This window comes from Cinclus cinclus, chromosome 3 (assembly GCF_963662255.1).
Source record: "Cinclus cinclus chromosome 3, bCinCin1.1, whole genome shotgun sequence".
In the NCBI taxonomy this organism is placed as follows: Eukaryota; Metazoa; Chordata; class Aves; order Passeriformes; family Cinclidae; genus Cinclus; species Cinclus cinclus.
Window position 1 is genome coordinate 57,925,380 of NC_085048.1, and position 24,977 is coordinate 57,950,356.

General features: G+C 37.5%; 1 protein-coding gene across 2 annotated transcripts in view; it reads right to left on the minus strand.

Moving 5' to 3' along the window:
• The window catches only part of RGS17 (regulator of G protein signaling 17), a 28,546-nt gene extending 15,413 nt beyond the window's left edge, over positions 1 to 13,133 (minus strand). The window contains exons 1-2 of one of the 2 annotated variants that reach the window (XM_062488869.1): positions 13,077 to 13,133; positions 10,324 to 10,469 (exon numbers count right to left, since the gene is read on the minus strand). In XM_062488869.1, the coding sequence (XP_062344853.1) occupies positions 10,324 to 10,469; positions 13,077 to 13,094 (164 nt within the window). In that variant the 5' untranslated portion in view covers positions 13,095 to 13,133. Of the gene's footprint in view, positions 1 to 10,323; positions 10,470 to 13,076 lie in introns of those variants that run through there. The other variant, XM_062488868.1, reaches the window with a different exon arrangement.
• Positions 13,134 to 24,977: the final 11,844 nt, after the last annotated feature.

The following is a 24,977-nucleotide window of genomic DNA, read 5'->3' on the forward strand; positions in this document are numbered from 1 at the left end:
ATTTTAGAGGCCCATTGCTTCAATCTCCAGTATACCCAGGGCTCTTGCAATGAAGAGCCCAGAACTGCATACAGTGCTCCAGGCGTGGCCAGTAATGCCACAAACAACATATTTAAAAAGAGACTGCAATTGAGGAATATTTTGGGGGGCTACTTAAAAAATGCAATTGTATTTACATTTCAGGATGACTTCAGATTGAAGGAGGGAACTGTTCTCAAGGTCAATGCAGGTTAAATGTTACATGAAAGAAGACTGGCCCTTTTAATGGACAGCCTTGCTGAACGTGTTGTTTTTTTCCTCTGCTCTTGTGTGACTTATTTATCTTCCTACCTGCAGGTATTGCAGCTCAGCAGGAGCTCAAAGGCAGATGGAAACTACCAGTGTGCACTGTACTTGAACTTCTGAAATAAAGGACAATATCTTCCTCAAACTTAGACTTGCATAGAGCAAAATTTGTAACTGTGCAAGAGAGGAATGAACTAGTGATTTACAGCAGTCTGACTTTCCTACTGTTTTTTACTTACATTATTTTGTTCTTCTGAAAATCTATAAGAAAATATACTTTCTGCTGGATTTTACCTTCAAGAAATTATATTACTTTTACATAATGATGGCCACAACAGAAGTAATTACAACTTTTGTAAACTGTTAGTCCTTTCCAGGATGTTTTTTTGAGATTTTTGTTCTCATATCTGGAATGTAATTTCTGTACAGATAAGAAACCCAAGGCTTGCCAAACTTTGCTTACGAATGATTTCTTTCACTGTTTTCGAGATTGCTGCTTTAGGCAGCAATTAGAGTTGCTGCTTTAGGCAATATTTAACTCAAGGATGTATTTCTCTTGTTAGATCACTCAACAGATCACTTGTCTGTCAGCTTCATTCCTTCCTTCAGAATGTTATTACCATTCATATTCCATCTTGTATGATGGACATATTTAATTACTAGACAATCTTCAGTGTCCTTACTCCTGGCTACAGCTATTTTGCAAGCAATTCCTTCATATATTTGAGACAATTAAAAGTGACAGTTCTGTACTGTTCAAAAAAAAAATGGAAATCATATCTCTTTAAAGGGTAGCTAGATGAATAAAAGCCCTCAAAATCACTAGCAAGCAAGCCTAATGGTCTCAGCTAATTCTGATAAATAAGCCTAGTCTCAGTTTCTGTAGTGACTTTTTCTTTATTATTCTTGGTTTTCAGATATTAAAGTAGGATCAACAGCAAAGAATTAAGCTTGAATAAGATCACTTCTTAGGTAATGTAGATAGATTCCATAGATTTACATGTAGTTTCCAAATGGGAAGGGATGCCTGGAAACATTCAAACTAAATTCACATTTTTCTTTTCATAAGGTGTTGCAAAGTAATCCGGTTAAAGAGAGCTTTAGGAAATTTCAAAGGATATTTCCTACTATGATGTTTATGAACACTGTATTTTGTGAAATTAGCCTGGACTAAGCTAGTTTATGCTTATCTACTTCACAGTCAAGGAAAATGGGGGATCTCCCACTTTACATTCTTCTACATAACAAACAGGATTGAGACCCTCCATGCCAGCCTGTGTACATTACAGACATCTGTTTTGTTGGTGCTGGTTTCCAAATTTTATTGGACAAGGCCCTCAGCTGGGAAGCACTTTCAGCATGAATGTCATCAGGAACTGAAATTACCCATTCCTTCACAATGTGTGCTCAGCATCTGCCAGTATTTGTCCCTCAACCAGGTGTTTCAGAAGAACCAATGCTGCCATCTAGACAAATATATGTATTATGGAATTATTAAGGGTGACTAGACAAGATGCATATCTCCTTTGCCTTTCTAACTCACATAATGAATGTCTGATCCACTTTTGTAGTGAGAGAATCTCCATCTAATAAGTGCTTCCTATTAGGGGTCTGGACTAATTTCCATGAAATATTCTCATTTTTTCTTTTTTAGAGCACTAGACATTTATTCCCGTTTTAACTGGCATTTTAAACTGATTTGGAATTATGCACTTAAAAATAAATCTATGTAAGATAGAAATTCTGCTGCTGACAGATTTTAGTGGCCCAATTTTTTTTCCCTTTTGGTTTGGGGCTACAGGCTGCATTTATTCTTGAAGATAAAATGGTCTGGGAGAGTCCTGAGATTGACTGGCAACACAGCCCCAGTCCACTAAAGACCATACCTAAAATGTGGTTTCTGCACCAGCCACAGGCCATTGGCTGAGACTGGACTTTGGCACGGCCAAATCTCTGCCAGGAAGTTAACACTTGCTACCAATTTGCAGGCTGACTGTAGCCCATTAGACCCCAGACCTGCTTAGTTTATTTAATGGTATAGACACTGTCAGTATGTTTAATTTGGATAAGGGTGTTTTGTTATTGGTTTTGCATGTTGAATATCAAAGTTTTTATTATTCCACAATGAATAAAGTACAGAAGGTTTTCAAGGGAACTTTGGCACCTTTAAAATGTCACCATCTATTATGCTTCCTTACTTCAGGTGTTATTTTAATCTCTGACCCATTGTGACCTTTCACGTGTTTCTCTGTTTATGGGGTTTTCCATGGACTTCTGAGTTAATGCACCTTTGTGCAAATACCTAATTGCAAATTTGTCATAAGAAAACCAAAAGCAGCCCAAACCCTTTCAGGGGAGATTTCAAAGGCTCCAAACTCCTAATATCTGTAAATCACAGCATAAGCTGGACTCAGGCATTCTCAGCACTCCTTATTATTTTTTCTTTTCTCCACAGCAACAGTCAAGCTGTGCTCTGGTGACAGAAAATCTGTCATGACATTACGAATCTTCCTCCAGCCAGTGTTCCACAGACATCAAGCTGAACAGCATTTTGGCACAGGCAGGTAGGAAACGCGTATGAGGGGTGAGGGGGAGCCAAGGTGCTGACACTCTGAAGCAATCCATCTCTTAAACAGCCTCAGAGGAGGCATCAAGCTGCTTTTCACCAGTGGAAGTGATTCTGCCACTGCTTTCTCTCCCTCCAGTCTCCTCAAGAGCAGCTGTCCCTGAATCAACTCTTGTGTGCTGTGCCAGGACAGAATCAAGATAATTTTCTGAAGTTACCTAGATTTACTCTGTTCTCTCCTGCTAAGGAGCTACTGTTGGTATATTTTGCACCACTGAATTAGAATGAGCCTTGTGTAATCCCAAATCCCCTCTGAGCATGTATTTATTTTTCAATTTAGAAGAACTGCAGGTCTGATTTTTTTTCACTATAATTTTCTTTACAGAAATGTTTGCTTGAAATAGGACTATTTTCTTCAGTTAGACTGATCGGGGTTTGTATTTTAGTAGTACTACATACCAAGGAATCTGCATTTCATTTGTGAATCTTCAGAAACATTCATTTAAAATTTGCTAATTTATTATGTTTACAATCTACTCATCCTCTAACCTGCTTGTGTTATCACAGATGGGGAAAAATATCAGTAAACACATAAGCCTCCATCTGTTCCTCAAAATGGAATGAACTTTCAAAGTTTAAATTATTAGGAATAAAATCTTGTTACTAGGAAAGCTTGGCACAGAGAGCCCAGGGCTGGTTTTGATGTTAATGAGAATTCTACCACTGGTTTGTGATGAAAGTTAACAGACCAGCTGCAGAAGAAGCTGTTGCTCCACTCTTCACATTAGCCTTCTATTTTCATTATTTTATTATGAGGAGAAACAAGTTTTCCCTATACCTTTGAAAAAAGAAACATTTATCAGTTTGCATGGACTTAGTTTACAGTGTTAAACGTTTTTTCAAGACAGGGTTCTTGGTTGGAAATTAATTTAGAATAATTTATATATGCTGAACATCTGTGTTCTTTGTGCTTCCACCATGATTTCATGGTAGACTCGCAGCATCTTAGTGATTACCCCTTGGCACCACTTGCCAAAATAAATGCAGTAGCTTACAGCTTTCTCCCAGAGAAGGACATGATTTTAATTTACTTTACATGTCCCAGAAAGCAACGGCATGAATCAAATCTACTTCATGGCAAATTTCCTGTGGAAACCCCTTTCTGCTGTGGGAGCTGGTGGCTTATTTTCCTTGCCCCTACTCCAAGGCTGTGCAAGAGCTTGCACTCCCACAGGAATTTGTAGGTAGGTGGCAAGAGGCTGAGAAGGAAAAAGGAAAAAGACAAAAGGTGCTTGGATTAAGAGATTTCTTCGCTGCTTTTATGATGAAGGGAGGTGAGATATATTTAATTAATTCAGAAGAGGGCTCCATAGTGACTGAAGCAGGTTCTCATGAGATTCAGTAAGTTAACTATAAGCTTCCTTTAGTTGTTTTTACATTAAAGTTTTGTTTTCTGTAAATGTTATTTCTGAAGTCCTTCTGGTTTGCCAGTAACACCTTTTTTTCCTGCATTCACATCTTACACTCTAGAAGTAGATGCAGGAAAAATTATAGACTAGTAGTTATGAGCAGTTAACATACCTGTGAGCCCACCTACCTTTATACCTTGTGGCAAAGAAATGTGCCCCACTCTTTTGAAAAGGCAGCATTTCACATCTGCTTCGCAGGGACTTGCAAGAAGTGGTCAAAGCTGCCTTTACTTACCAGCTCTGGACTTTTGGGATAAGTTGTGTATTGAATCCCATATTGAGGTAAATTGTGGTCTGGCTCAAGGAGCGAGCAGAAATTATTAGGCTAACACTGACAATCTGGCGCAGTGTCACGGAAGGGTGCAAGCCTAGAGGTTGGCAAGTCAGGTTGTGTTGCTGTAGGAGATTTGCGTAAATAAGCGTGCACAGAGCCACCTGTCTTCAGCCTGCCCTGAGGACCTAAACTTCCATAAATTTTCATCAAAATCACTTCCCCTGTCTTAATTGTAAAGGAGAAAGAGCTTATTAAATTTCATACTTATTAGGAAGATGTGCTTATTCCCTGCTCTGATTTTTTTTTTTCAGTTTAGAGATTATCCTTTTATTTTGCTTTAAAGGGAAAAGAAATGCTTAACTTGGGTAGTATTTAATAAGCACTGTTAACTTAGAGAAGTATGAAAAAAAACAACTTGACAAGCTATTTATTTTTAGTGCGTATTCTGATTATTTTTCCAAATGCTGAGAATTTAATGTTTTTATTTTAAGTATCTCAGGGAACCGTGAGAGGCACATTTCTGAGGACTAGATATTTAAATCCTCAGTCCACACTCATCCCATGGTGCATTCCATCGACAACAGGAATGTCTGCCAGCTTTCTCTCGTGGGCTCAGCACTGAGGTTATTTGAATTTAAAGACAAGGTGATTTAAGACTGATTTTCATCAATATCATGTTCAGTAGCTTGTGTGACAAGCCAGATAATGGATTTTATCCAACTTTAAATACTACCCATCAAAGAACTGGTACTATTTTCCTAAGAAAACACCAGTGCTGCCCATTGCACTCTGATAATCAGATGATACTGTCCCATAGTTGCACAAAGCACAAGTTCCTAAGATTTTTCTCCCTCAGAATAAATTATTCTCCAGGAAAGATATGGAATGTTTTCATCTTTGACGTCTTCAATAGCAAGTGGTAAAAATGTAAAGGTGTTCTGTGATATTTCAAAGTATAAAAAGGCTCAGATTGGAACATCTTTTCCCACTAAATATTTTTTAAAATATTACCTTCTATTTCAGTAAAATAGAGGCGTTTTTTTGAAGAATGTAATTTACAAGTGTTTGCAAGAAAACAACAAGTTGCATGTCTGCTCAGGAAGCTAGAGTAATGGATTGCTAAATAAGGTTGGGGAGGTGAAATAGCAGGCTTACTCCTCTAACCTTGCCAAACTGAGCCCAAAACCATAAAGTTCTAAGCACTAAATGGGCTCTAAGTACTAAATGGGCAACTCCGTGGAGAAAGTGTAATTGAGTAAATTATGGACTGTCATGTTAGAAGACTTACTGCAAATTTTGCAGTTCTCAGGCTATTCAAGTCATTGAAATTATACCTTGTAAGGAAGCACATTCTTCTCTCCTCTATTGAAATGGAGCTTTGCAGAAGATTAAGACATGGGGTGATTCAGTTCAGGACCACAGGCACATGACTGGTACTTTTTTGTTAGCTACTTTAATTAGGCAGCCTTCCAGAAAGCAGTGCCTAAGGTCTATATCTGGTCAGTGAAGAGAGGAAGCCCTATAGAAGGTCTTCACAGCGATGTACCATCTGCTTCTGCTGTAAGGGGACAAGTGTTTCCTGTTGGGAACTTCAGAAGCACTTTATTTTTTTTTCCACTGAGGAGGACTAGTATTTCCTTCACTACTTGTACTCAGAAACAAGTTCAGAGCTTAAACTAGTTGGGCAACATCATGATCATATCTATTAAAATAAAACAGCCATCTTAACAGTCCTCTTAATCTCCATTCTTTTTCAATCTGAGTAAAACTTATATTAACAAGTCTTGCTTTGTCCCTGTAAACTGAGCAATTTAGTATCCTGACGATTATCAATGACAATAGATGTACTAATTCTGACTTGGATGGAATTAATTTTCTTCACAGGAATCTTTATGGTGCTATATTTCGGATTTTTGACCAAAACGGTGATGATAACACATGAATGTTAGAGCTGCTGCTGAACAATCACTGCACAGCATCAAGGAGTTCTCTGTTTCTCACACTGCCTTGTCAGTGGCCTGGCTAGGGGTGCATAAGGAGCTGTGAGGGGACACAGCTGGGACACCTGACTACAACTGACCAAAGGGATATTCCATACCATATGACATTGTGATCAGCAATAAAAGCTGCAGAAGCAAAAGGAAGGATGGAGGTTGAGAGTTGTAGCATCTGTTTTCCCAAGTCACTGTAAAATGTGATGAACCATGGCTTTCCAGAACATGGCTGAATTGATGGGAAGATGTGAATGAATTTTTTGTTTCGCTTTACTTGTGCACACAGCTTTTCCTTATCAATTAAACTCTTTATCTCAATGGGAGAGCTTTGTTGCTTTCATTTCTCTGATTCTCTTCTCCATTCTGCTGGTGAGGAGTAAGTAAGCATCTGCCTGGGGTTGAGCTACCTACAAGGGATATCCCATAACAATAGAGAAGTCCTCCAAATAGTTGTTATCTTTAAGAAAGATATATTAGACAAAAACAATAAAGTGAAAGGTTATTAATAAGATGTACCAAATAATTTCTCTAGTTTTTTGGTCTTAACAAGTTTCTATTGGGCAAGATACTATATCCACAAATAAAAGTGTGAATATTTGCCTATGATGTTATGCGAACAGAAGACTTAAAACCTATTCTGATTTTAACATGGGGTAGAACAGAAGAAAACAAGTACCACATGATTCACAAATGATACTTTCAGGATTCTACTGATTTATTTTGATATAGGAACTATTGAACTAACTCTTTGAACAGTAAAAAGGGATTTTTTTTTACTAAAATCTGCACATACACCTCCTATTTCTGTGAATGGTGAAGAAGTCGAGGCAATAAGCAGTTAGTAATGTAAGAGCTATCATCAGTCACACACAGGTGGAAAAACTGAAGAAAATTCTAATCTTGATAGAACATTGCCTTCCCCATTAATGAATCCAGCAACATTTCCAGACAGGTATCTCTTGAGAAATTCATGTTACTCAAATACAAAGACCTGTGGAACTAGGGAAAGCATGTAATTGCATTTGGTCCAGAGAACCTGTTAAAAATTGTTGATTAGGATTTTCTATTACAGAGGACTACCCTAGAGAATTAATTACCGAGAATCCCCTATATATGACAGAATAATAAAATTAGTTACTTGAAAAAAAATTATTATTTTTGAAATTTTTTAGTGTAGACAACTGAGGCAAGAACAGCAATCAGTAACTATTCCTGGACAGTTCTGATTTATGAAACAAACTTGGCATCACAATCAGTTACTTCAACTGAGATTCTGAAACATTTCATACTGCATTTTTCAAAGTTTTGTCCCATCTTTCCTCTAATGGAGTTTCCACTACAGAATCATAGAAGTTAAAGATGGAAAATACTTATTATATCAACTTTTCTGTCTTTTTGATTTAGCAAACATGAGTGATGTAAGCATTGCTTTGATCACTTATTTGACTGAGTCTTGAAAACTAGCTAACAGGATTTCTCCATGCTCCATCTAATCTACTTTGCAAAAGATCCCAAACTCAAACCCTGAAAAACCTTGAAAGACAGTAAAAACAACTACTAGAGCAGATGAAGGTATATCCTATGTTCTAAATAATTACTCTAATTTAGGTTTAATATGCATAAGCTGTTTACATATATAATGGTATTGCCTTCTAAGGACTGGAGGCACTCCAAGGGTCACAAGAGCTTCAAAATAGAGTATCATTGTCAAATTTAGTATTTCCTGAGTTGCAGCATGCTTAAAAAATGAAATCAGTTGTCATTAAGTTTTAGAAATTAAACTAATATTTTACTGAATATTATTGCTATTCTTATTCTAGTATGCAAGGCAAAAGCCAACCCTAGCTGTACATGCACAGTGATGGCCTTTATTTTCATTCAGGAAAAAGATGTTATAATCAGGGTGGATAATTCCATGAAAACAGCATCTCTGGGGTTGTTCAAAAATAAGCAGAGTGCTAGGAATTAGTAACAAAACTTGAGCAAACACAAAATATGGTGCACCCATGTCTCAACCACAAAAGCAGATCTAGTCACACATCTCAGAGAGGAAATAGTAAAATAGGAAAGGTACATAGAGACACCAAGGTAGGTGGGTAAATAGGACAGGTAAGGATAAATCATGGTCTGGGTCAATTTCTGTATCACAGAGATTAAAACAGAGAAGACTGTGGGAAAAAAACCAGCTGAAGGGAGATATGTGAGACCTCTGTAAATCTGACCGTCCTGGGAACGATTAGTCAGTATTCTTCACATAAGAACAAGGCAGTATTAAATGAAATTATTTTCTAGTAGGTTAACACAAATAACAGGGAGTAATACTTCATGGTGTGCACAGACACATTGAAGAATTTATTGCTAGAGGAAACCTTGGATGGCAAAAGTTTAGATGAGTTCAGGAAGTCACTTCAGAAAATGTTTGACAAATTAAGGAAAGAAAATTCCATCAAGGTCTACAAACCACACAGAAAGGAACTCTGGGCCAGAAAATCCCTAAGTTTTAGACTGACAGTAGTTTGAGGTGTTTTACTGTGGGTAGTTTGAGGGGGTGCATATCTACTTGTTTTATCCTTATCTTGCAGTATCCGATAAAAGTCACTTCCTGAAATAGGATACTGAGGTAAATGAATCTCTGGCCTGCAACACTATAGCTGATACTGTGCCCTTGTCCCAGAGTAGAGACAAAGGTGACAAAACACTCTCTCTTTACATTCTGTTGAATACACTTCCACCTATTTCTCAATATGGATTGAACATATTGCAGAGAAACTTAGTAATACATGAGCTCTGGCTCAGCCTTGCTCCAAATATACTCTGCCTTCAGGTGAAACTGGAAGTAACAGCCAAGGCAGGTTCACCCTGCTACTGCCTCCAAGATGTGGGAGTATCTTGGAAAAAAAACCTGTCCCATTTGGTACCTAGTGCATAGATGCTGGTATGTATTTTTAAATATACTGAAGCAAATAGCCTCAGATTTTTTACACTGGGGACAGATGGATGATGGAAGTGAAAATAATGCAGATACACCGAGGAATGGTCACTCCAAAAAAGCTGAACTGTCTGGTTAATATGAGGCACAGGCTCTGAACTGTACTGCATGTTATTTACCTTTTATTTCAATACTGTGTTCTTGAAAAAAAAAAAAATAAATAAAGATCTGCTGCATCTCAAGACACTGAGAATTTGAAGCTATTTCTGAAACTGACTTTAAATCATTGGCTTTACAAGTGAACTCTTTGTTGAGGAAGGGATAAGCAGTCCCAAAAATTATGCCACTCCATTTAAAAGATAAAGTGTAATTTAAAGCTCACCTTTTCAGATTTACAGAATTTATATTAGTAACATAACAGGACATCACATATTCACATTTATGACCATCTCCCTTTTATTCTCCTTAATGTAGAGAATTACACTATCAAAATTACAAGCAGAAAATAAATATTTTGAATGCAAGCTATAAAATATTCATTACTGAGTCTCACACAAATACAAGTTTTACAGCTGAAACTTCCTCATTTAGTTAAGGCTTAAGTACGATAAATATAGCTTGAATTTACTATTCTTTCCTCTTCTTCATCACAACATGTCCAACTAAATCATGGAATATTTAAATCAATTTTTTAAGTGAAAAGTTAAATTGTGTCTCTTCTCCCAGAAGTTAACATGCTCCCAGTGCTTTCCATTCTCATAATTTACCTGTGATTGATATGAAAGCAAATATACTACAGGACATACCATGAACAGCTGCAGCAACAGCACCAACAAAAGCAACATGTATTGTTGGGCCTTTGGTTTCCAGGTGCTTGAGACACAGCTGATGTTCCTTCATTTTGTGACTGCTGCCTCTTTCTCATTTCAGCTACTTCAGTGCCCAAGTGGCTATAAGAACACAGACATAAGAGAGGCACAGAATTATTACAGACCATCATAAATTACATTCACATTTCTACAGCAATGTCTGATGAAACTGGTTCTCACAGCTCATGGCAACACAAGCACGTGGCAATCAACTGAGCCAGCCGAGAAACAGTTCCATTGTGTTAAAAGCAGTTTCCAGAAGACCAAATCTCAGTGACATGCTTACGCTCCTGTGCCGCTGAATCATGCCCATTCTTACTGCTTTGGCTGGGCTCAAAGAGCTGTTTATTATCAGCGCTTTTAACAGCAAGCCATACAGCTTTTGTAGCACTTGGGAGAGACTGCCTTGTTCCTTACCACAGGACTATCACAGCTGTTTCTGTTGTACTAAATATACAGCCAAAAATACAGCAGGATGGTTATTCACCTTAAACATGAGTTGGAAACAGATTTTTTTTTTACTTTCCAACTTCCTTAGTCTATTCTGGACCAATGAAATTGATGTAAGTGATATTATATCAAAGGCAGCTGTCTGGTAAAGGCCAAGATTTTTATACATCATAACTGAGAGGTTTGCCACTTAAGAGTTATTCTTAGTAAATAAAATGAATAACAAATATGTATTTATAAAATACTTTTCCACCTTTGAGACTATTTTCTGGTCACAGATCTTTACTCATTGCCAGTTTTTCTTGTTGATTTTTTCCTCCCAGTGACTTAAAATACGCAGCTGGAAGTAGTATACCATACATTATCTAGTATTCAAAAGAAGTTAAACATTTACTGCTAAGTTACATAAATTAGAAAGGTTTAGATGTCAGGGTCCTTCTAATAGCTCACATCTTTGTAAAACAATAACTGTAGGTTTCCCAGAGTAATGAATAGTGCAAACATATAAATTAGAGTAAAATTTAGTACTTTTTCCTTTGAAAAAGTACTAACAGATTACTGGGGGGAGGAGCTTGGTTTAAAACAGAAGTGGATGGAGATGGCCTGGTGTGAGCAGCATGCACTGTGCTCCACACTCCCAGGGCATCCTGCTACAACCAAGAGTGCTGGGGAAAGGCAAAATCTGATTGATTTGCCACCTGGGTACACCATGCACAGACAAAGATAAGACATGCACTCAAGCAGCCGCTGTGAGAACTGCCATTTACATGGTTGCTAAAACTCCTGAGGTTTTTATTCTGCAATAGTGTCCTTCCAGGCAGCTTACACACAACCACACACAGCAAGCATACTAAGCTTCAGAACTCAAACTCATGCTCTAAAGGTTGGTGGTTATTTTGGCTTCTTTCATAGCTATGTTTTCCATGTATACTGTCACTGAGTAGAATCAAGTAATTTCTGAAGTGTTTGGTCAAGTCAAACAAGGAATAACCATTTAACTATCAGTGGCAGCTGCACCTGCTTATGCTATTGATATTACTTATGGTTTATAGCTGCTCTTGAAAATTAAAATGACATGCAAACAAAACCCACACCTTTTCATGTCAAATGCAAACCTCTGGTGTTAACAAGGGATGTTCTGGTGTAATCGGATAACTGCCCATATTTTTTCAATAGATAGGAAGGAAGGAAGGAAAACTGTTGAAGCATAATATGTAGCTCAGAGAGTGGCAGTATGAAGTCTTTTTTTCTCCAAATTACAGTGCAAAACTTCTGCTGACTGTGCATGATGCAGTTAAATTATTTCATAGATAGATGTGTCATCTTGTGAATTGGGTTCTTTTTCAGCAAATGCAATGACTATGGTTAAAGGAATTAAAGCCAGATATTTTCAAATGGAACGTTTGTTTCTTTTAAGTAAGATAGTGATTCCAGAAATATTGGTTCAACAAAACAAAACAAAACCAAACAAACAACAACAACAAAAAAACACACAAAAAAGTCCCCCCAAAGAAAACAAAACCAAAAGCTGTAATCCCATTTCTTCCACCTGTGTACCTGAAATCAAGCATTTTTTAAACTGTTTTAGCTATATATAAAAATTTTACTATGGATAGAATATGTAGCATTATAAATAAAGGGGACAGGATAAAGCTTTTCCATTCAGACATGATGTGACAGTCAGTGACTTTGCTGTAGTTTCACAAAAGCTTTACCATACCACAAGATGCTGCAGCCACTAAAATAAGAATCCTTCTCCCTTTTCTCCTGCACAACTCACAGTCATTTATTTCCTCGCCTGAGCTGTCCCCCTTCTCTGTGTTGGCAGCAGCTTTTTTACAGGTAGCTGGTGAATTTGATAAAAGAGTAGGCATGATTGAAATTTAATCTAGAGGAAAAAGAAAAAAAATAGGTTTAACTTGCTTCAAGAGACTTGCTAATTTACCTTGGGAAGAGAATGAGATGTGAGCACTTGGACACAGCAGGGGAGAAAACTGAACATCAAGCAGGCAAGGAGAATGTGGGGACCACTTTCTTCCATTCCTGCTCACACTTTCAGCAAGTGATGGTGAAATAGGTGGGAATTAGGCAGCTGCAGAAAGGTAAAATCTGAAACTGCAGTTCCCAACACACAGAATATGGCAGAAAGGGACAGTCAGAAGTGGGGTTTCACAGGGATGGTTCACACCTTTAATCCTGCCCAGCAACCTCAATCACTGAAAAGTTTCCAGCATTCATCTTTTGGTATGAACTACCATGTCCAACTGTTTCAGAAGTTTGCAAGTCTGGCAGGACACAGAATTGTGAGGAAATACGGCTCTCCATTGTAGAGCATTTCAGGAGAAATGGCTTCCTCCAAGGAGGTTGCTCTGAGCCAGCCTAGCCAGTCTTCAGAGCAGAGCTGCTTGCTTTGCTATGTTCTAACAGCTTTGGAGTATGGGGAGGCACATAACCCATCTCCTTTCTGGCCATGTATTATTCACTATTTGGTGAAGGGAGAGGACAGTCCTTGATTGCAGGTAAAGTTATATTTATCTATTTAGGCTGTATATTTAAAAAAAAAGCAAAAAGAAAAGAAAAACAAAACAAAACAAAACAAAACAAACCACCAAAAAACCAAACCAAATTGATTAAAGAAAGAAAATAATCATAGAATCAGAATCATAGAATGGCCTGGGTTGGAAGGGACCTGAAAGGTCGTCTCATTACAATCTCTCTGCCAGGAGCAGGGTCACCTTCTACTAGACCAGGCTGTCCAATGCCCCGTCCAACCTGGCTTTGAACACTGCCAGGGATTGGGCATCCACAATTTCTCTTGGCAACCTTTTCCAGTGCCTCACGACTCTCACAGTAAGGAATTTTTTTCCTAAGGAAGGAAGAAAGAAAGGAAGAAAGAGTGAGCAACATCCCCAAATCCTGTCTGTACATCCAAGGGGATTCTGGCTCTAGCACAATAAAGAATTAATTGCAATGCCAGCAAAGTGCTGCAATGGAATATATTTTGAAATGGTTGTAAAAACAGATATTATATAGTAGGATTATCCTTGGCTTCCAAATATAATGGGGTAAGATCTTTCTGGCACAGTGGGAAAAAGTTGAAATAAATCCATTTCAGATTCTCTCCTTCCCACAGCTGACATTGGTGCTCACGCTGAACCTTGCTGTGTCTCATGGTACAAAGAAAGTGATTTTGCTTGGCATGACTGGGGTTCTGCTCAATAAAAGCATGAGGCCAAAATTTCAAGCAATGGGACAGTATTCTCATTGAATACATGAAGTGTTCACCAGCTTAAGCAGTGGCTGAAGTAAAAGTCATCAGCCCTGTTATTCTGTTTGTCTTACTTTCTCTCAAAGAACTTTAGGCTGAAGTCTTTAAGAAATATGAAAAACCCACCCTGTGATGCAAAACTATTGCATTTAATGAGGATATAGTTGGATGGTTGGAAGCTTTAGTTTCATGCTTGCTTTGGTTTGATTTCATGTTTCATGTTTTATTTGCAAATACCAGATGTCATCTACGCAAAACAGTAATTGATTCCATTAGATTATTTAGGATGCAGAAGCAGGAATATCTTAATTCTTGGCTATATGTAGAGACTTAGTAGACAGAAGGTTTATATTTGGTGCCTTGGTCCAAGGCATGAAAAAGAAATTTAGAATCTTTGATTCAGCAAATCACTCTGATGAGATGAACAATTTTTCTGGCGTGTGAAAGTTAGTACATAATTGTGAAGGACTAGAATGCTGTGAACTGATTCTGAGTACAACTTCTAGAATAATAGTACAAATAGTACACACTGTCTCCAAGATCTCAGTTTGCCTTTTAGCTTTTTCACCATTTTCATTCTTTCTGAGACGCTCCAGACTGGAAAAAGTACCAGGTGGTGAAGGTGGGCCTTTTGTCCAACTGAACGGTTTTTCTCCTTGGTATGCTACATATGATCTCTCAGACCATTACGTCACAGGTATCAATTTCTTCAGCTAGTTTTGCATCTGGTTCTTTGCCTCCATTTGGTGGCATGGTTCACTAACTGTAAAATTATTAAGATTTCCATTTGTACTGATAGGAAAAAGTATTTGAGCTTGCTTGACTGACTCATTCTCTTGGGGACATGTTGGTATTATGGCCTTTGAGCGATCCCATAATCATGGAAGATTTCATTTTGCAGAACATCTGTTGGCCTTACTCTGTAGCTGAGGAAAGAAACCCAAGGGTACAGCAACTGTTTATTATACCAGTTATGAGACAGGTGGCTCTTATAAGATGCAGAGCAAAAAGGTCTATGCAACCCTGTGTGTATTTTCAATCTTGTAGTGCTGGAAGTTTATGAATACTAAAACACCCTTAGAAATTTGGAGTAAGGTTTTCTATTAGTTCTGGAACCAATGGCACAAAGATCTATTTCTGTGTTTAGATAGTGTAATTACCTATTACCTATTAAGGTAGGCAATTCCACTGGGTTCCCAGGAGTAATTATTACAGAAATCCCCTTGTGCGCAGAGCACTGTCTTGGGAAGATTGTTCAAAAGAAATAACTGACGGAAGAATTATTTGGTTTATTACATTTATACCTAGGAAGGCCTATTGAATACAGACTACAGTCCTTTCAAATTCCACAGAGTACCTCTAGAAAATGAAAATAAGGCAGTTTCTGAATTGTTGCAGTTCCCTGACTCTCCACCTCCTGTAGGATATGTGCTAAGTTTTAGATAGGTTTTAAAGCATTTTCCCCAGAGATTTCCAAGGTATTGGACATGGCAAAAAACACAGGCTGCATAATTTAAATTATTTAATTTGATGTCTCTCTTCTGATGAAGAGATTTTTTTTTTCTTTTTTCTTCCTCTGGCCTAAAAAAGCTGTCATTACAGTACTGCAATTTTCCAAACCTTTGGCACTGTCCCATCTGGCCCTCTTTGCTTGTTTTGGAGCCTCCCCTTGCACATGATCTCCCTGTAATTATTTCTGTCCCACTCTAAGCATTGAGAAGACATTCCCTGGAGAAGCTCATTCACTACGAAACCAGAGAAAAATCTTGAAACTCCACAGGGCATTGAGAAGAGTTTCTATCCTATCTTCTGGAACCATTATCTAATGTCTGTTTAGAAAGAGAGAGATCATCTAAGGGTGAGGATAAACACACACAATTTTATACAGCAAGGAAGTGGCATTTTGTCTTTTGTTGCAGGCAGGACACATAATAGCTGAGATTTCAGGACAGAATTGATGCAGAATCAGCTAGAACAATCTGTCCTTTTTCAAACTTTGCAATAGGCAAGTAAGATCACCTTGCAAAAGAAAGGTGCAGTCAATGACTTGAGGATATATAGGGTGATTTACTCTGCAGGCAAGAAGCTTGGCCCTTAAAATATCTTTTTTTGTGATCTATCACATCAGTTCTCCCACATTGTTTTACTTCTTTTGACTTCAAAAATAAAGGGCCGAAACTTCAACCATGTAGTTTATATAAATTCATACCTTATAACAGTTTATTTCAGACCCAGATGTGACTCTATCAATCTCTTTATACTTGTTTTCACTGTCTTTACCAGCATTCACTTGATTCTTAGCAAGAATTGTTTTTAAGTTTAGGGGTTTTGAAAGCCTTTAAAACCTAAGTGTTAAGGTAGGCAATATCCATTTAAGACCCATCCAGGCTTCATTGTAAGAACCAAAATGTACACTGAGGAAAGCTTTGTATCCTGTGGATTTAAGACTTCAAACTACCATTTTAGAATACATTCCATATATTTGGAAAATCTCAAAGTTTATTAGAACAGAGCTACATTAACACTTCCTTGATTTCTTTAATGAGTTGTTTGTGGATAACTGGATGGCTTTTACAAGATTTTGGTTGGTTGCTTGGGTTGTAGTTTCCTAAAATAGTCAGCAGGAGAGTGATGAAGATAACCCTGAAATACTGTTGGTTTCTTTTTTCTTTTTTTTCAAAAATCAGTTTTCAGTAGACAGTCAATTTTTAATGTATAGACAACTTTTTATCTTGAAACACTAAGCAAAAACCCTCAGAGAATGCTGCAATGTGCAGCAGATCTAATGATCTGTGATGTGCTATTTGTTTTAAAATCAGCATGATATGCTATCTGTTTAAAATCCACAGGGTTTTTTAAGATCAGACATTCTAGAGTAACAGAACCATGCACCACAGTCTGGATACAGCTGCCAGTTAAATAGTACCACTGATGCATGTGCTGCACTTGCAATGCAAAGACAGCCCTAACCCACCACATCAATTTTTTATTTGTGCTGTCTTCATTCATCAGGGGGAGTGTTTTAAAGGTACCATAAGCTAAATGAAGACAGACCACAAGATTTTACCAGATATCTCTGAGCTACAAAGGTTTCCATACATCCCTTGCAATGCTTAGTGAGCAGAAAAGTCAATACAGCAGAACTGTAGGCACTCTCTTGAGTGCTGCTGACCACTTACAGCAATGGCATTCATGCTACTCACTCTGCACAATAGAGACCTCAACATGGGTACATTCTCTTTTTGTTACTAAATCCCGAAAGTCATTCATTACTTCACAAATAAATTCATACAAAGTAATGGAGAAGAAGAAATCTTTCAAAAGAAGTGCAATTGAGTTATCATGAGCTTTTGACATCATAGGTTTTGAATATCTGTTGGCTCAGAGAACAGGTTGTTGCACCTACTGACTTTTGCTTCTGGAGAATTGAGGACTTGCGTATCTACAGCAAAATATCTTGCTCTTCTATTTGTTACTGAAACTAAGCAAAAAGAAATTCAAGTGATCCACTACTGCCATACAGACATCTTTTTCCTGTCAGGTCTTTTGGCCTAGAGATGTAGGACTCTTTCTAAAGTCTTTCACAGCAAGCCCAGAGAAGGTCATAAAGTGAACATACCATCCACTATACTGATAGGATAAAAAAAGAAAATAAAATCTAGTGAAAAACTGGCAGAAAGGGTTCAGACATTAAATGTTTTATTTAGGGTAGAACACTCCGATGCAAATATTCATTTAAATTGAAACTGTGCAATTTGGCTGAACACTCTGAAATCCTTGTATTTTGTGCAGTAATATTCTTTTTATGACTTTACCAGACACCTTCTATACTCATAAAGGATGTCTGGGATTTCTTTTTATTATGTTATGGTGAAGTTGGTATCCTGAAGAAGCCTTGCTTAAATTTTTGCATCATCAAGTAGATATGCATTTGTGCTTCTGAGTCAGACATTACTGTTCACTAACACAATATTAAACCTGACATTAATGCATTATTTAAAAGTTTGAGATGGCTGCATGTGGTTTTTAAGAAGCTGCATTAAAATTATGATTAAGAGCACTTTACAGTCTTCAGGAACATTTTGTAAAAAGGAAAATGTAAAACTCATCAGGAAACCTTTTATTTATTTTAAAGTATATTGGTTTTATTCATATGTGTTTGAAAAACATCTAAGAATCCTGTTTACATGACATCTATATACCTATTCATTATAGCTAGCATGACTTCCACTGACTTACACACATGAAGCCAGTACTCTTTAGATTGAGAAGATAATTTCCTTACAGTGGGGAAATACAGACCTTGACATATTGCTGAAAAGAAGTGTTTTGTTTAAGTCTCTGACATTCCTCATAAAGAGGACACTAAGAAGACACTTGAGAACCCAAAGAGCTTTATTTTATGCATTAGCATTGTAATTTCTAAATAAGTTTTCCTGTACTCAAAGCCTTTTCTCTGTATAAAAAGCCAGCTGTCATTTGGGGGTTGTGTGAGCTACAAAGATTCTGTACAAATTTCAGCAGCAATATAAGAAAAAAGTCATATTCACAACACAAGAATTTGTAGCCAGCGTAGGCTAAACAGATTTGCAAGTGCAATCCAAATGTCAAACAAGCTTTATTGTTGGTGAACTACTTTTTCTGCAGATAAGACCATTCTGGAAAATTTTCATCTGTAGAAGTGGCAACTTTTAATCAAATAAGTGTACATAAATTTTATTTATGGTGTACATGCCACTAAGGGCTGAAAGACAAAGGAAAATATTAGGAAAATTGTTTAAATGTGAGAAGAGCTTTTCTGAAACCACACTAGACATAGTTTTAGTCTTTGAAATTTTCACTGTAAGGTGAAGACTTGCATCCTCTACTTCAAAGGCCCTTTTTCAATTTCTTTTTCAAAATTAAAAGTCTCAAATTTGAAGAGAAGGAGCTTCATAAAGGCTTCCTGACTATAGGCTTTTTGAAATAACTCAATATTTGGTAGTCCTGCTGATTTTAGTTACACTGACTGACTTCTGAGATACCTTCTGACATGATCTCTGTGTGATCCAGCCCTCCTTTCTTCAGCTACCCTCAAAAGGAAAAAAATAAAATGCAATAAAAAGTATAAAAAGAAATAAGAGATTAGTATGGTGTAGAGAAGGTATTTGGCTAATATAGTATAATAGAGAGAGAGGAGCAGAAGGTGACATGAAGTAGAAACAGCCTTTAAGTCTTTCTGATGGCTTGGAACAGTGGGAGAAGGTGCCAGCACTATATTCAGACAGGCTGCTGAATGAAAGGCAGAATGAAAGGCAGGGGCAGGGCTTGTCTAGGTGCCATGTTCTGCTCACATTACAGGTTCTATGAACTTCATGACCATAGAACTAATGAAATATTTGCCCTTGGCAGAGAATGGCCAGGCTGGTGCATACCCACCTGTAATGAATCTCCACTTCTCTCCCACAAGCTGTGCTACTTCTGTTAAACTCATAGCAAACTTCTGGTACTTGTGCTTTTATAGACAGTGCGGATGCTTGCTGGTCTGAGGAACTGAGAAACCACCTCTGCTCTGTGCAAGGGATGTGTTCTTTTCCACCATGCTGGCACACACTATTAGAACCACCTATCACCATGCTTGGAGAAGGGTTTTTTTTTCTGGTTTTTTTTTTTTTTTTTTTGGTTTTGGTTTTTTGGGGATTTTTTTGTTTTTTTGCTTTCCTTGAAATTCTGTATTTCTGCTGTCCAAATCATTCACTGTACTTGCTTCTTCTGTGCTTAATGCTGTTTTGTTTACCTGCATATTTCATATAGCAACACTCATTTTTCCATCTGTTGATAGTAAGCATCATGCCCTTCCTTCATGGTCTATCACATGTGAGGGTTTCCCACTTATAAAAAGAATATGGCCCTTTGTCTTTACTAGCAGAAGGGTTCGTGGATGTATGGATATGCTGGAGTGAGCTCTGTGGACACATACTTCCTCAAGGCTTTGCTACACACTGTAATTGATTCTCTCCCTTCCCCAGGCTCTGCGTCCCTTACAGCTGGTTTTGAGACATGGCTGGGGCTTCACCAGTGCAGAGAGAGCTGGGAGACTGATCACAGCCACCAGCACAGGACAGTCACTGGGAGGAGTTACCAAGGGCTCTTCTATCTCTTTCGGCTATTCTGCAAGTTACCAGGAAAAACTGGCATGAAATAAAAAGGGCAGTTGACTAAAGTGGGAAAACAGGAAGACAGTGAAAAAATAGGGATGGAAGACAAAAAACATTAATTTACCCGAATAAATCTTGGGTAAGGACCATTTTGGAGCAATAAATTAGAGTGGATCTGAGACAACACAATCTATATGGCTTGAAAAGCCAAACTTCTAATGGGAGGCTTTTTTATTACCTAGAAGAACAGGCACATAGCTTTCACCTACTGTGTGTCTTGAACTATATTTATATGTTAACAAAATGAACATTTCAGCAACATTTATGTGGTCAAATATATAAAAAGTCTAGATCTCATGGAAAAGACAAGCCATGCCCCAAGTCCAACACATCTCTCTGTGGTGGAAGTCAGTGGTCTAGGCACTGAAGCTGTTCACATCTAAGGTTCTCTGACAGCAGAAAAAAAAAACACCACAGGGTTTTAAAAATTCTGACACTGTGCTCCTCAAGTTTTGATTTGTACTCACCTGCAACAACCCAGGGCAGTGGTACAGGATGCACTCACTTGATGGCAGAGTGACAGACTTTCATGGGACCATCTACCTCCTCCTGATTTGTACCAGTGTCCTAGCTCAGTTCCTTTTCCATGGCCTCCTCCCCTCTTCTGAGGTCACATTCTTTACCTGGCTAAAGGGTCTGCCATCTCTGCTGTGAAACAGATAACCTGCAGAGCAATATAGCAGGCAGATGTGTATCTAATGGCTGCTGCAGCAAGAATCACTAAACTCACTAGGCAGCACAGGAAATAAAAACAGATTTGTGGAGAAAAAAAACAAAATCAGACTTCCAGGTTAAACCCCCTTGCCGTTATAAGAGCATCCGAGAACTTACTGTCTTTCAGTGAAAGAAAGAAAGTTTCCTTTCTCTTGTCCTCATTTTATCCCTCCTCTTGCTGTAAGGATTCCCGTGCAGAAAGCTGCAGCTTCCTTTGTGTACCTCATCACTTGAGCATCTGCCTCAGCTGTCTGAATCCTCACTGGTGTCTTGTTTGTTAGCTTGCCTGGGTTTTTTCAGAGCTACTCACCGATGAACACTTGTAGCCCAGTCTCCCTCCTCTAAACAGAGGTATGGCACAAGTGTGAAGTAAAAAGACATAAAGTCCAAATTATATGCAAAATACCTTACAGTGGTACCTCTCAGTTCACGGAAATTTCCAAAGTACCACACTGAGGCAGAGAGCTTAAGATGTTCTGAAACCAATGTGAAAAACTATTTAGCATGTTGTGTGTTGGAGGGGATGTATGGAGGTTCAGAGAAAGAAAACAAAACCAATTATTACTTCTCTCTTTTCTCTTCCTATGGTCATTTTTAATGTGTCAGTTTGAAAATACAAAATACCAACCATCCTATTAAACAAATTTTTTTATAGCGAGCTGTGCATGTATTTTCATATTTACCAACACTAAAGAAAAAATATGTCTTTCTGCAGAATCTGACTGTTAGTGCTGTATGGAAAACTTAATGTTCAAAAACAATATAGGAGTTTTTATTCATTTTTTTTCCTCATTTTTTACCCTACAAAGCATATGATTTATTTTATCTATAATTTCTACAAATGCTAAATAAAAAATTTGATAGAATGAATCCATCATTTTCCCTTCTCAGAAAGGATATTTTATTTTGAAGGACAAACAACAATAGTAAGTGATATTCCAGAATTTAATTTGTTCCCTCTTTTCTTTCTATGATGTTTACTTGAAGCAATATTTGCCTAGGGAAGGCTGTGGTGCTACTACATTTTTTCAAAGCTTAAGAAGAGAAAAAGAATTGCAAATTCTTTGGTGACCAGAAAAGAGCAAAATACATCCAAACACAGAAAACCTTTTGAATACCACTTACAAGTGAATTACAAAAGAGTCTTACATAAAAGGTCTACTTTTAACACTTTGTTTTTATAAAATTTAAATGATGGAACTTAAAACTACTCTCCCATAGTATGAAGTTTGTGATTTTTCATAATCTTTTTATTATACCAATGTAGAAAAAAAAATCTGTTAAACCACAAGGGACTGAAAGCATGCTGTGAAAACTTAAAACCTTTGAAATATCTGGAAACATGTAAATTTTGTATGAAATTTTAATTTCTATAGTCATATCTGTACATTTACAGGCTCTGTGCTCTTATGCTGAGAATTAGCACAGACTGCAATCACTACCTATGTTGCTGCACAGCAAGGTGTTAAAGTAGCTCTTCCCCCAGAGTATGCAGTGAGATAAGGTGAATTGACTTAACTTAAAATAAGACATTTTTGAAGATCAGCAGAGGAGACCTCTTAAAATACTGCTGTCATGTGACTGAGTGGAGCTTAACGTGAATGTCTGGTCTAGCATCCCTCCTCCCATAAAAGCTCTGCTCACTGGAATTACAGCCTGATGTCCTTGTTTACTGCTACACAGATGACAGATTCCATGAGGGAAGTTCAGAGGCATCCTTTTGCCCAATATTTCATAACTTAAGGAACAAAAAAACCCCATAAAATACAGAGCTTTGTAGAAAGAGAAATATATCCTTTAGCCAGTGAACTATACTTAGGTAGGGGGATTTTGCTGAATTTTATAAAAAAATCATGTCTACAATGATAAGAGGATAAGGTAATGTTTTAATTAAAAAAAAAAAAAACAACACTGCAAGAGGAGCTCTGGGAAGCCTGTTGACTGTATGTTTAAGAACAGCATTAGGAGGATTAAAAGGAACTGTGGACATAGCAGATCTGGCCCGTCCAGCTATCTGCAACTCCACCTTCCCCACAATTTGCCCTCTCCCAGATACTCAGCTGTGATTCTCTCCACAAAAGCTTTAGCTGGACCTCTTTCCTTTACTTGGTTGTTAATTTTTTTTTTCCAGGCACTTGGCTTAATTTTCTGCCTTTGAGATTGTCTTTGAAAGCGTGACTGTCATTTGGTTGAAATTGAATGACATATAAGAAATTAGTGGAGAGAGAAAGGCAGACACAGCAAAGGATCATCTGTTGGGAAACCAACATGAAAAGTCAGAAACTAGATGAATGGTGAAGAGCTTTAAGCTCTGGATAGCCTACCACCAAATAATATATTTCTGCTTTTTCCAGCCACATCTGAATCCAGGAGATACCTTCCGTCATTTAGGCAAAGAAGAAAGGCTGTTGCTGGAAAAGGGTGTGGAAGGAGAACAGTGCTCGCTTTCTAGCCCAGCTACATTATGTTTAGCAGAGCTGTGGTTTTACTTCCCCACGTCAGGAGTATTTAGCCTAGATTCAGTCCCGTCAATTGTGCAGTTTCATCGTATGCTTTGGTGAGGAGAAACAAAAAGAAACTAGAAAATATGGTTGAAGCTACCAAGCTTTGCAGCAGGCTAAGGAGGAAGCTTAATATTAGAAAATACCTAAACGTCTTCTTAAAAATGGCAAAAATTAGAAAAAAAATGTATCTTTAGACTTTTTTTTTTTTTTTTTTTTAGTCACATAAGACATAAAAATTCAAAATTTTCAAATTCAAAATTTTCCATCTGAAGGGCCTTATCTAGCACTCATTTCCGGTCAAAATTCTTATGTTCTGTTTTAACTTGCCTCAGCTGATTCTTTTGAGTCAAAAGGTAGAGTACATTCTATATTTATATGTGATATGGAATCAGTTGCTTTAAAATATCCACCATAGTAATTTCTAGTATCTTTTCTTCTAAACCCCTTTACAATAAAAGAATAATGAAGCTTTAGTTGAGTGAGCAAATTGGAAATTAGGGCACTGTAGTAAGCAGAGCTTATGGACCAAGAGATATCTTCCCTCTTATGAAAATTATAACATGTTCTGTATGATAGGACTTACAAAAACATCCATATTATTGTAGTACTTTCTGTACTGAATCTTAAAAAATTCTCTAATTTGAAGCGAAGTGAAGATTAGGCTCTCACTCTGAAGAAGGTGACATCTCTGAAGATATTCTAAACACCTTAGGTATAAAAGATTTCAGAAAAAACCTAGAAAAATACATAAATCACAGAAAGCTGAATGAAATTAATTTTATTTACTGCAGAGCTATCTGTGGTTTAAGTATTAGACATAAGGTTGTTTCATGATGTGGAGCAGAGAATCGTCTGACACTATAGTTTTTCACAAAGCAAAGAACATTACATTTGCCACAGCTAAATAAATCCTTATCCTTTGAGACAAAAGAGGAATATTTAACACAACTGTGCAGCCTCAGAGTTCTACTTGATGTCTTTCCTTGTTGATATCTGAATGGTGTGCAACTAAGTGCAATGACCAGTAAGAACAGAGGCATCAGAGAGGGGCATTAAGGACAATATATCTCAATAAAGAGACTACTGCTTTGTTTCAAGAGCTCTCAAACGAAATTGTTCTTCCCTGTTATGTTTTATATTTGACTCATGCCTCTTGCAAAGTTTTAGTACATTCAGTGAATGCACAACTGAAACAGCAAAACAGCATTTCTTTCCAGCACACTTGACACAGGTCAGAATACCTAATGCCATTCTGACAGTCCTTGCTAGTTCTAATACACATCTCTTGGAGTGGCTTCATTCCACATTACCAGCAAGGAGAACAAAAAAATCCCAGTAGAACTACTCAGTTATGCTTGGAGACTACTGATGGAGAAGAATTGCCCTGTGCTGTAGAGAGGAGCTCAGAGATGTGGAACAAATGGGGCTGATATGGCAGGCACACGTGACACCCATAGA